General features: G+C 35.9%; 1 protein-coding gene across 4 annotated transcripts in view; it reads right to left on the reverse strand.

Annotated features, from left to right (window-relative positions):
- Positions 1–13,954, reverse strand: part of CYP39A1 (cytochrome P450 family 39 subfamily A member 1) — a 104,492-nt gene extending 90,538 nt beyond the window's left edge. The window contains exons 1-3 of one of the 4 annotated variants that reach the window (XM_031012613.3): positions 13,468–13,954; positions 3,233–3,368; positions 565–739 (exon numbers count right to left, since the gene is read on the reverse strand). In XM_031012613.3, the coding sequence (XP_030868473.1) occupies positions 565–739; positions 3,233–3,368; positions 13,468–13,644 (488 nt within the window). In that variant the 5' untranslated portion in view covers positions 13,645–13,954. The remainder of the gene's footprint in view (positions 1–564; positions 740–3,232; positions 3,369–13,467) is intronic. The other 3 variants (XM_031012612.3, XM_063707645.1, XM_063707644.1) reach the window with 3 other exon arrangements.
- Positions 13,955–13,974: the final 20 nt, after the last annotated feature.

Raw genomic sequence — 13,974 nt, forward strand, 5'->3', positions numbered from 1 at the left:
TGACTCTGTCTGCTGCTCTTCCCTGTCTCTTGGGATCTCCCTTAATAGAGGACCCTGGGGCTCAGTCATGAGGCCCACACTGACTTTGCCTGAGCCACTTGTTAAGTAACACAAACATCTCCTGGACTTTTTTCACCACTTTATGATTCCATTCTCTCCCCTATCCTCTCAACGTCCTCTCATTCTAATAATAGCAAATTGCACTGAATGTTTTATCAAAATTCTACAGGAAGTATGAAAATTATAAGAAGAAAATCCGTGTAGTTTATACACAAATGTATCGAATGACTAAGGAGAAGTTACTGCAAATGTATTACAATGACTGTATTGGCTTGTTTGCTCACCATAAAATAGAAATGCTAAACTGAATTAGAATTTAAAAGATTGGTGACAGAGCGAGACTCGTCTCAAAAAAAAATTTAAAAGATTAAAATAATCTCTTAATAGCCTAGTTAGGTAGATTTCATTAATCAACCTGACAATGTTTGAAGTCCAATCTATAGGTTTCAATTTTTTTATTTAAAACAAAAAGCAAGACTAAATCATACTAATGCATCTATTTACCTTACTAAGTTGTTCAGGTCCATTGTCCCATGAGTGCCTAAATTCTCCAGTTGTTCATGTAATTCTTCAGTCAGTTGCCCAGTAAACTGATGGAGATTGACAGTCCCCATTTTCCCTTTCAACATAATATAGAGTTTTTCATGCAGTGCTAAAAAGACATTCTTTGGAATTGATGCTATGAACAAAGAAAACTATTTTCAAAATAAGCAACAACTCCTTGAAACACACAGTCAATATATATCTACTATTATTTGGTCAGCAGGGACTACAGCCAAAGTCCTCTCAGCACATAAGGTCACCTCCCATAAATAAAAGTAGATAAAGATTCAACCTATTCTCGGCTGAGTGTGGTAGCTCACAACTGTAATCCCAGCACTTTGGGAGGCCAAGGCAGGTGGATCACTTGAGGTCAGAAGTTCCAGACCAGCCTGACCAACATGGTGAAACCCTGTCTCTACTAAAAAGAGGAAAATTAGCTGGCTGTGGCGGCCACCTGTAATCCCAGCTACTGGGGAGGCTGAGGCAGAAGAATCGCTTGAACCCAGGAGTTGGCGTTGCAGTGAGCCAACATGACACCACTGCACTCCAGCCTGGGTGACAGAGAGAGACTTTATCTCAAAACAAACAAACAAAAAAGATTCAACGTATTCTGTGAGATAATGGAAATCTATTCACTTTAAGGGATAATCTACAAATGGGTGATTAAGAGAGCTGGTATTTTCAGCCCTTCTCCCTCGAAATCTACAGTCCAGATACATTAAAAACATATTTTACATATCCCAGCATTTCAGAGGCTGTTCTGTCTGCTCAGAATGTTCTCTCCTTTATTATACCCATATCTACTCCCACCCAATCCCACACACTTATACCTATGAGCCTCAAACTTCTCCTGCAAATTTCTATTTGTCCTTCAAGTGTCTTCTTGAACACTACTTCCACCAGGAGGCCTTTCCTAACCCCATGAATAGCTTTGAGCCCACTATTTTCTTTATGTTAGTATTCATGCTCCTTCTATAACACACATTCCTAATTAGAAATTGTGGTTTATTTTTTACTCATTTCTTTATATTTTTATTTTATCTTGTTTTATTGACCTTGAAGTAACTTTTTCTGTTTTAAAAAAATTTTGAATTTTATTTTAGATTCAAAGGGTACATGTGCAGGTTTGTTATACAAGTATATTGTGTTATGCTGAGGTTTGGGGCATGATTAAAACCATCACTCAGGTAATGAGCACAGTACTCAATAGTTAGTTTTTCAACCTTTGCCCTCTGCCGCCCACCCCCCTCCCTCTAGTAGTCCCCTGTGTCCATTGTTGTCATTTTATTGAAGTAACTTTTTCAAAGAATAAGTTTTAATTTTGTATTTCATCATCCTATTACGTGTAAGATACATTTTGTGTAAGTTAATGAAAAACAGTTTTTAGATTTCCTGAGCATACATCTTCTCTATGTTACCATACCAGTATAGTATGTACACTATGCTACCATACATATACTATGCTGGTATGTATAGTATGCTACTATACATCTTCTCTATGTATAGTAGCATACATCTACTATATGGGAGGGATGGGAAGCTGACTCAAGAATAAATATTAATATATTTCATCTGTTCAATGAAATATTTAAACATGAAAGTCCCCAGAGGAGGCTCAGGTGAAAAAAACTCAATCATTTCCATACACCTCTGATAGGTAACTTAGTAAATTTTTCTGAAGGGATACGTGACTCTACAGATCAAAGGCCTTCAAAATACTTATATTCTTTGATCTAAAATTCCATAGTCCAAGTACCAAGAATCACTAAATAATCAAAGAATTTCACCAACAGGTTGTGATGATCATGCATACAAGAAGAAAAAAATATATAATTCTACTGATTACTGGTAGCTTTTAAAACAAACTTTCTTGTCTTAATGGCAAGAAATACACAAAAGATTACATGAAAAGGAACCAAAGAAGAAAAAAGGGAAACAGAGAGAAAGAAGCCACAAAGAATAGAAGCAAGCAAAAACATTGTGAAAGCGCAAAAAAGAACCAGACACAAATTGAACCAGCTCTGCGTTCCAGGGAGGACACATGGCCCCAGTACACACAATTGCAGCCTAGGAAGAAATGAAGGAAGACAGCCATACTGGAAGCATGCTGACTGTACAATCTGGTAGTCTCTGAAGATGGAGGATTTGTGAAAGGGCAAGTCAAGCTCCCATTGACCATAACAGCCCTATAAAATTTGTCAGGAAATGCCACTGTAAAGGATTTACTAAGCCATGGAATTCTAGTTTCAGGGACTGAGTAACATGTAACCAGTCCAAGAGCTGTACCCTGTAGAACACTGTATACACAGCAGTGGAACAGAGTTAGTGACATCTTGGAAGCTGTAACATGATACAGATTCCAAATATTCTCTAAAGAAAACATCAATGAGGTAACCTTATCACTTTCACGTGTCTAATTCAAATCTAAATGTATTAGGCTGCCACTCATTTGCATTTCAATGGCCAAACTATTCTACCCATAACTCTTTCCTCTTCTACCCATACCTCAAGAATAAAATAATGGACCCTCATCATTCTTGATAGAGGAATGAGGATGTAATTTTTACCTAAAACTACTCCTGGATTCCAATGTTGGATTTCGAATGGACTATCTGAAAATATTCTTTACCTGTACGATAAACGATATTTTGCACTGCTAGTTCAAAATCTACTTTTTTGGATTTTAGAAACACATTAATTCCTTCTTCTTCAGTAACAAAGGTCATTCGGTTTCCCATAGCAAAGACTGTAAATATTGGTCCATACTGAAATAAAACAAACATAGATTATATTAGTAAGCATTCCTAAGCCATGTCTAAGACCATTCTCCTCAAGAATCCTAATGCTGAAGTTATAGTCAAAAGAAAATTTATTATGATTATATTTGGCAATTAGTTATAAATTTTGATTGTTTCAGCCAGATCTGAATTATATACATTTTAATTTGTTCTGTCCTAATATGTAATGTTCCCTTTGATCATTTTATTGCCTATTTATAGCTTCTTTTCTTGTACTGTGAAATAAGTAGAAAATAATAATTATAAATAATTAGAAATTATATCAACATTGTGACATTTAAACATTGTTTTCAAGATATTAGTAGACTTATAAGCAACCTATAGCTGAATATTGTTCAACAAAAAGGTTCAAAATTGCCAACTGGTTTATGGGAAATCCATGGTTATTCAACAATGTCTTGCAATCCTATACACTTTTCTAATCTGTTCACTTTCCTAGTTTTCAAAATGACTATTTCATCTGTACAACCTGCTCAACCTCTCCATTCTGACATAGTGTCCCTGCCTTGTAACTCACTAGAAAAATGGAGCAATCAAGTAGCGGTCTCAGTTTCTCGCTACTAAATCCTGCAAGGTATATACATTTGCACACATTCTCCATGCGTTCCCTCCTCTTAACACGGATGGAGGTTCCTGCCCTTGTGAAATGTCAACACTTCTCCATTTGTGTTATGGATCCTACACTCTTGCCTTCTCTCTTCTACATTTATGACTCTCGCTCTCCTACATCATTAATTTTCCCCTCTTTATCAGATCACTCTTAGCAACCTTTGAACATACTGTAGCACAGGGTTTGATAGCAGGGGTCTATGATCTTGCTGGGAAAAAAAAGTCATCATTTTTATTGGCGTCTAAGTATAATTTAGCAGTTTCTTCAATTATGAATGTGGGCAACAAACCTCAGTCTTCTCCATGACTCTATCGTCAAAAGAAATCACCATACTTTCATATTCCATTACAGCATTATACATATCTCAAGGCATAATTTGTGCTCGTCACTACTTCAGTATTAGTCATTTCTATACCTCCCAAGAGATGGCACATGATTACTCCTGCAACACAGTGTTGGGTGCTACTAGGCAACTTGCAGGCCCAAAAATCATTAAGCCACCAGAAAATGAAGTCCCATTTTTGTGCATTAGTGATCCAGACATCTACACTGCTTTCTAACATTCCTATCTGTAATTGTTTGTTAACCAGTACTTAGAAGATGACTTATTTTCATTGTTAAGGTTTTGTTCAAATGAGAATTCTTAACTTCTCATTAGTAGGTAGCTTTTTGTAACATCTATAAGCACCTGGCCACAAGTGTAGACTAACCACATTCAAATACATTGAATCAGCAGTTGAGATAATTGTTGATGTGAGGCATTTAAAGTAACTGCAATATAACTGCGGAGTGAAAGATGGTCATGCACAGTGTTAGAAATTATGCAACAGGGTTTTGTTGTTATGTTTGTTTTACTTGCTTTCCTTTTGTTCTTTTTTTGTATGCAATGTCAGCAGCCTCGGTGTTACGAAGTAAAGGCAGGCACACACGGTATGTTGTAGAAGTGGTGCTTGTATATTTTTTAACTAAACTTTTTATTTAGAGATAATTGTAGATTATCATGCGGTTGTAAGAAATGTTACAGAAAGAGCCTACGTATCCATTACTGTTTTCCCAGTATTAACATCTTGCAAAACTATAGTACAGTATCACAACCAAGTTATTGACATTGATACAGTCAAGATACAGAATGTTTCCATCACCACAAAGATCTTAAATGATGCCCTTTTATAGCCAGCCCCCACTGTTTCTCTCACTCCTACCTTCTCATTAATCCTTGGCAACCACTAATCTGTTCTCCACTTCTATAACTTTGAATTTCACTATGTCATATAAACAGAAGCATTTAGTATACAATTTTTGGGGACTGGCTTTTCATTCAGTGTAATTCTCTGAATGTTCATCCAAATTGTGTGTATCAATCATTCATTCCTTTATATTTCTGAGTAGTATTCCACTGTATGAATGTACGACAGTTTATTTAAACATTATGAAGGCTGGGCTAGACATGCCTATAATCCTACTGCTTTGGGGGTCTGAGGCAGGAGTATCACTTGAGCCCAGGAGTTTTTGAGGTTGCAGTGAGCTATGATTTGCACCACTGCACTCTGGGCAGGGCAACACAGCAAGACTGTCTCTAAAAATCAAAACAATAAAAATGAATAAGGTTGAAAGACAGTGAGATTCTTTTCAGTTTAGGACTATCACAAATAGTGCTTCCATAAACATCCATATCTGGGTTTTTACGTAAACATTAAGTTTCTCTGTGATAAACTCCTAGAAGTGCAATTGCCAGGTCATATGGTTGGCTGCGTGTTTGGATGTTTAAGAAACTGAGAAAGTGTTTTCTGGAGTGGCTGTACCATTTTATATTTCCACCATATGTATAAGTAATCCAGTTTCTCTGTATCCTCACCAATATTTGGTGTTGTTGCAATTTTTATCTTTGCCGTTCTGATAGATGTGTAGTAGTATCTCATGATTTTAATTTGCATATCTCTAATGACTATTGATGTTGAACATCTTTTCGTGTACTAATTTGACATCTGAATATTCTCTTCATTGATACATCTTGTGTATGTCATCTGCCCATTTTCTAACTGGATTTTGTATTATACTGTTGAGTGTTGACAGTTCTTTATATATTCTAGATACTAGTCCTTTGTTGGATATGTGGTTTGCAAATATTTTATCCCAGTGTGTAGCTTTTCTTTAAATCTTTTTAATGAGCTCTTTTACAGAGCAAATGCTTTTAAGTTTGATGAGGTTCAATTTATCAGTTTTTCCTTTTATGAACTGTCCTTTTGGTGTCAAGTCTAAGAGCTATTTTCTATCCCAAATTAGAAAGATATTCTTCTATATTTCTTTCTACAGGTTTTATATCTTTATGTTTTACATTTAAGTCTGTTATCTATTTTGAGTTAATTTTATATCAGATACAGGACTTAGGTAGAAATTCATGTTTCGTGTGTGTTGGGGGTGGTTCTTTGTTGTTGTTTTGTTTGTTTTGGCTTACGCTATCAAATTGCTCCATCACCATTTGTTTAAAAAGGCCATCTTTATTTCATTGAGTTGTTTTTGCACCTTTGCCAAAAATCACTTGGCATGTTTGTGTGGCTCTATCTCTAGATACTCTATTTTGTTCCACTAATCTTTGTGTCTATCCTTCTGCCAGTACTAAATCATCTTGATTAATAACAGGCCTTGAAATTGAGTGGAATGATTCCTCTCATTCTATTCTACTTTTTCAAAATTGTTTTATGTATTTTAGTTTCTTTGTCTTTCCATATAAATTTTAGAATAACCTTGTCTATATCTACAACAAATCTTGCTGGGAATAGCATTTGCATCAAACCTGGATATCAGTTTGGAGGAAACTGACATCTTTAATATGTTGACTTTTCCAATCAGGAACACAGTATGTCTCTCCCTTAAGACCTTTGATTTTTTTCATCAATGTTTTGTAGATTTTAGAATACAAGTTCTAAACATTTTGTTACATTTATACCTAAATATTTCTTGAGTTATTTTAAATGGTAATGTATTTTTAATTATGGTTTCCACATGTTCATTGTTAGTATGTAACCAAACAATTGATATTTTTATGTATACCTTGTATTTATTCCAGAGGTTTTTGTAGACTCCTTGGGATTTTCTACATAGACAATCATGTAATCTGCAAATTAAGACAGTTTTATTTCTTATTTTCGAATCCATATATATTTTCTTTTCTTTTCTTACTTTATTGCACAGGCTAAAATTTCCCGCACTATGCTGAATAAGAGTTGTGACAACAGAGATCTTTGCTTTGTTCCCAATCACATGGGGGAAGTATTTAGTCTTTCACCATTTAAGTGTCCTGTTAACTGCAGGATTTTTGTAGATGTCCTTTATTGAGTTAGGAAATTTCCCTCTATCATGAATCCTGATATCATGAATGGATATCAGGAATGGATATTGAATTTTGTCAAATGCTTTTTCTGTATCAATTATGTGCTTTTTCTTCTTTAGCTTGTTAATACAGCAGCCTATGTGGATTGACAGACTTCACTCGGTAATTCTTTTCATATACTGATAAATTTTATTTGCTGATATTTTGTTATTTCTGCATCTATTAATATATTCATAAGTAATATTTGTCTGTAGTTTTTTTCTGTACTATCTGTGGTTTGAGATCAAGGTAATACCAGCTTCATAAAATAGACTGGGAAATGTTCCTTTGTCTTCTACTTTCTGGAAGAAATGGAACTCATAGTTAATTCTTTTTTAAACATTTGGTATAGTTTTCCAATGATACAATCTGGGCATAGAGAATTCTTTTTGGGAGGTTATCAAAATACAAATTCAATTTCCTTAATAGTGTAGGGCTATTAAAATTATGTATTGTATATTGGATAGTTTTGTTAGAATATGTTTTTCTAAGAATTGATCCATTTTATATAACTTGTTAAATTTATGTTTGTGGAGTTATTCATAGTATTTTCTTATCATCCCTTTTGATGTCTGCAGTGATATTCCCTGTTTCATTCAAACATCGGTCATTGGTGTTTTCTCTATCAGTCTTGCATGAAGTCTGGCAATGTTATTGGTCTTCTCAAAAAACCAGTTCTTTCTTTCATTGATTTTCCTTATTTTTTTTTTTAATTTTCAACTTCATTGATTTCTGTTCTTTACTATTTCCTTCCTTCTGCTTTATTTGGGCTTATTTTACTCTGTTTATAGAAGGAGATGATTCTTGAAAGTTTATCAATTTCAGGTTTTTCTTTTCTAATATAAGCACATAGTGATAGAAATTATGACATGTTGTATTTTTATTTTCATTTGGTTCAATCTATCTTTTATTTTTCAAGAGACTGGGTTAAAATATAAAGACTCAGAAAAATTGAAAGGGATAGAAAAATATGTATCATCCAAACACTAACCAAAACAAAGTTGGTGCAGCTTTAATAATATAAGAGAAAGTAGATTTTAACTCAACATAGATGACTACAGGTAAGACTTCAAATATCGCTTAGAGTGGCTTAAAGGAGGTGCCCTTCCCAAGAGCTGTTTAAGTAGACAAACTGCAGAAGTTGTCTAATTTACCTATTTTAACGTAGGGAACTTTGTCTTTTTGGGGGCTGCTTGACATTTAGATCCTATGCCCACATTTTCAGAATTTCACATTCTACACCTGTTGGTGGGAGGTAGACACCATTTCCCTCATTAGAACCTGAAAAATAATGATGCTTTATTGAGCAAATATTTTTCCAACAATCTACTTAAACTATTTATTGAATATTTTTGCAAAATACCGAACTTCAGCCTAGTACACTTTGGGACACTGTGTTTTCAAGTAATGTTTCCAGTGATGATGAGCATTTTTTCATCTGTCTGTTGGTTGAATAAATGTCTTCTTTTGAGAAGTATCTGTTCATATACTTTGCCCACTTTTTGATGGGGTTGTTTTTTTCTTGTAAATTTGTTTGAGTTCTTTGTAGATTCTGGATATTAGCCCATTGTCAGATGAATAGATTGCAAAAATTTTTTCCCATTCTGTATCACTGGCCATCAAATAAATGCAAATCAAAACCACAATGAGATACCATCTCACACCAGTTAGAATGGCGATCATTATAAAGTCAGGAAACAACATGTGCTGGAGAGCATGTGGAGAAATAGGAACACTTTTACACTGTTGGTGGGATTGTAAACTAGTTCAACCATTGTGGAAGACAGTGTGGTGATTCCTCAAGGATCTAGAACTAGAAATACCATTTGACCAAGCCATCCCATTACTGGGTATATACCCAAAGGATTATAAATCATGCTGCTATAAAGACACATGCACACGTATGTTTACTGTGGCACTGTTCACAATAGCAAGACTTGGAACTAACCCAAATGTCCATCAATGATAGACTGGATTAAGAAAATGTGGTACATATACACCATGGAATACCATACAACCATAAAAAAGGATGAGTTCATGTCCTTTGTAGGGACGTGGATGAAGCTGGAAACCATCATTCTCAGCAAACTATCACAAGGACAAAAAACCAAACACCACATGTTCTCACTCATAGGCGGGAATTGAACAACGAGAACACTTGGACACAGGAAGGGGAACATCACACACCGGAGCCTGTTGTTGGGTGGGGGGAGCAGGGAGGTGGGAGGGATAGCATTAGGAGATATACCTAATATAAATGATGAGTTACTGGGTTCAGCACACCAACATGGCACATGTATACATATGTAACAAACCTGCATGTTGTGCACATGTACCCTAGAACTTAAAGTACAATAATAAAAAAAATTATAAACCTACTCTTATGCAAACAGTATTGGCACAAGAAGAAAATGATTAAGATGCAGACAGGGTAGGTCAAAAAGACTAAAAGGATTAATGCAGATTGTTTGATGTATATTAAAACAGTTGGTAAAAGTTAAAAAAAAACAAATAATGTTTCCATTGTGTCAACAAATAGATACTTGTAGATAGCTGCAGATTGTCTATACTATTACATGTTTAAAATAACTCTCTCAGAGTGCCAGAAATGTTATCAATGTCTCATGCTTAAAAAATGGTAAATTCTCATAAACAAAAGACGGATATAACCAGGCAGTTTGAAGCATAAACAAAATCTTCTGTCTCAATTATAAAGTACAAAGTATCAGGTTTGCAATATGGGTTTTTCTGTTGTAATAGAATTTCGTAACTAAAGATTGGGTTCTAGCCATCTCAAGGCTCAACTCAGGTAGTCGTATTCACTACCCAGCTGACACGGTGGGTGGCAGAATTTAGTTTTTCACAGGCTACTGGATTGAAGACTTTTGATTTTTACTGGGGTTGGCCAGGGCCTCCCTCTATTTTTTGCCTTGTAGGCCTCTCTATAATGACAGCTTTCATCATCAAAGAGTGCAAACTAGGAAAGCAATTGAGTCTGCTATCAAGATGAAAGCCTAATCACAGAAGTAACATCAGATCACTTGTGCCATATTGTGTTCATTAGAGGTGAGTCACTAGGTTTTGTTGACACTCAAAAGGAAGTGATTACACAAGGGAATCGTTGCAAGATCATTGCAGGTTATCTTAGAAATCTGACTACCATATGTCTATCGATGAGGAAACTTATTAAATAAACTTATAAGATCCATGCATCTTCAAAGAATTAGGAGTTCTATATGGTACTAATATGTAAAGAGTAAATCCCTATTGGCATAGGAACAGTGTGAATAATATGACACATTTTGCTTATAAGGCGGAAAATAAAAATCTATAATTCTATTTGCTTGTATACAGTTAAAGAAACTATGAAACAATATATAAGAAATGAATTACAGTTGCCAAGCTTGGGAGTGAGGAGTGAGAACTGGGTGGAAGGGAAAAAGAGGTTGAAGGGACTTTCCCTGTAGTTTTTATATTTACAATTTTTTGAACCGTATAAATGCATGATCTATTCAAAGATTAAATAAAAATAATGGGAAGATGTTTTTGTGGTCACCAAAGTTGTCTCTTCTCAGTCTTCTAGAGGAGCATGAGAAGCTGAGAGTGTTAGCTAATGATGGAGTTTTAGAAGTTTTTTCTTGAAGGTTCAATACGCCATAAGTAGTGTCTTATGCAGGTGCCATTTAGATGCAATTTCGCATCAAGTCTACTGAGTACCTGTTGCAGCCACTGCGAAAACTCAGAATGGACCCCCACCCAAGATCTGGTTTGGATGTTAAGACAATTACTACATTTACACACACACACACACACACACACACACACACACACACACACACACACACACACATATACACCTTGAGAGGGTATGAAGAGGTTTATTTCATACACAATGAGACTTCTCTGGGGAAAGAAGGGCAGTCCTCTCAAGCTGATCTGAAAATGACTTGAGAAAACAGTGAAAAGAGACAGGTCTTAGGGTTTCATTGTGGTTAGGGGGTAGGCTGGTGTGAGCCTTCCTGCATGAAGGTTGAGGTTTGTGTGATTTGAATCTCCCTTGGCACCAAAGGTGGGAGCACTCTGGCTTTTTTTTATCATACTGCCCAGATTAAGGGTACAAGAAAAGACAAGAGTGAACCTTAAAAGCTTTTAGTAGTAAAACATCAAATAATGCAGTCATATTCTTTTTTTTTTTTTTTTTTTAAGAGACAAGGTCTCGCTCTGTTGCCCAGGCTGGAGTGCAGTGGCTCAATCATAGCTTACCAGAATCTGGAACTCCTGAGCTCAAGCAATCCTCCCGCCTCAGCCTCTCAAGGAGCTGGGACTACAGGCATGTGCCACTGGACCAGATTAAATTTTTTATTTTTCTATTTAGTTTTTGTAGAGATGAGGTCTTGCTATATCTCCCGGGGCTGGTCTTAAATTCCTGGCCTCAAGCAATCCTCCCACCCCTGCTTCCCAAAGTGTTGGGATTACAGGTGTGAGCCACAGAGTCCAGCAATAACTTGTTTTGTTTAGTCAGGAAAGCAATAGAGACCTCACAAATATTTAGCCTTCTGACACAAGCTTGTAAAAAAACAGTTCCTTAAAAATTATCAAGATCATATGCATAAGGAAGGCTGTGGGAGACAAAGGAGTATTTCTTTAGGAGATATAATTTTTCATCTATCAGACTAGCAAAAATTGCAAAGAATTATGGTATTCAGTGTGGCCCAGGATTTGAGAAGTTAGGCAATTGCATACAGTAGATGGAAAATAAAAATTGCATATTCATACTTCTTTTTCCAAAAGTAACACATTCATATAAACAATTTAAGTGTGCGTGTCCTTTGACTCAGCAATTCTACTCCTAGGAATTTATTCTGAGTAAACAATCAGATAATTGCAAAATGTACAACCACACAATCAATACATGCACACAAACACGCAAGAATGTTCACTGAAGCACTGGCTGAAAGAAAAAAGGTTGGCAGCAACCTATAAACCCAACTATTGAGATTTAAGTAAACTATTGTATCCTCCTATGACAAAATATAGCCATAAAAGGAAGATTCAAAGTGTTTCATGGTACAGGAAAGTTATTCACACTATATGTTAAAGTCAAAAGCACATAAAAGAGTATTACACTATTATTCCATTGTTGTTCATTAAATAGTTGTAAATACATAGGAAAAAGACCAAAATAATATAAATACACTAAATTTTTACAGTACAGCTGGTGTGATATTCTGGGTTATTTTTATTTCATCTTAGTTCTCTTTTATTTTCTATATGTTTTTTACTAAATTGGAATCTCAGAGATTTTGAAGGTAAATGATCCGTGGTAAAATAATGCTACTACGTATAAATTCATTCTACAAATTGGGCTAACCAGATGGAAAATGGGTCACCACAGAAAGTATTATAATTCATAAGAATAATTATAATATCATACAAATTTATTAGACAATCAAATACCATAAAATATTTGTGACTGGAAATTGAATAAAACTTAAAAGACATTAATAAAGGTCTGTTCCTTAAAGTGCTCAGACATTTAAAAGATACTTTCAAGACAAAAACCTCTACTACAAGGAGGATTACTAGTCTCCTCAGGCCGTAGTGAAAATGGAGTACATCATCATCAAATAACAACGTCAGCTAAAAATACAGAGCCTGTTTATTTTGTACGGACCAACTGTGCAAGCAATTTGTACAATACTTTGGTGTTAACTCCAATTTGGATACGAATTACTCATTTTCACAAACTTAAATTGGATTACACTTTATCTTTCCCAATTACTGCAAACATTTACTTAACACATACACATTTGGAACTTAACTTCGATGAAGTAAAAATACGAAAAGTTAATCTCTACTTCCAAAAATGTAGATGCACACTGCAATTGTATTTCATTCCTTTCGCAAAATTTTGCACAGGATATTGTTAATTGTTAGTAGAGGAATTCAGAAATGACTAGATCCTTTAGTTGAGGCAAGCAGGTATGTTCCCCGTGTTCTACCACTGCACTTAAGAGCCAATGAAAGAAAGTTTAAGAAAGAAAGCATTGTCTCCTCTGGAGACCCCGTCTGCCACGACCACATACCTTGATTCTTGCTTTCTCTATAAATTCTAGAGGGGCTTTCCCAAACTCAAATCCAACTCCAATCCAAGGAATCCAGCCCTTGATGCACGGGGGTCTACGCAAATTCTTCCGCTGAAGGAGTAAGAACAGAGCAAGGCAACCCAGGATTATAATCACTGTTGGGGAAATTAGTTCCATGTTTTTGTCCAGCACCTTCCAGAAGCAGAAAAGTGTGAAACAGTCCTGCCGTCCCTTGCTTCTTTTCTGTGGGCTACGGAACCTGTCGGGACTCCCAACCTTTCTGCTGCAACTTTTGCAGCTCTCCTTCGTAACTGTAGCTTCCTTCCTCTGTCCCAATTTTTAGGTGATTTTTCCATTGTCGCTCCCTCCCACCTCCACTTCTCTTTGAATCTCAGCCAGCGCGGAAAAAATACAAGGAGGGGCAGGGCCGGGCTAGGACTGACGGGCGAGAACCAGCCGCATTGCCATGGAGACCGGGGGCGGAGCCGCAGAGGGACCCGCGGCCGG

The sequence above is a fragment of the Gorilla gorilla genome, chromosome 5 (genome assembly GCF_029281585.2).
Source record: "Gorilla gorilla gorilla isolate KB3781 chromosome 5, NHGRI_mGorGor1-v2.1_pri, whole genome shotgun sequence".
In the NCBI taxonomy this organism is placed as follows: Eukaryota; Metazoa; Chordata; class Mammalia; order Primates; family Hominidae; genus Gorilla; species Gorilla gorilla.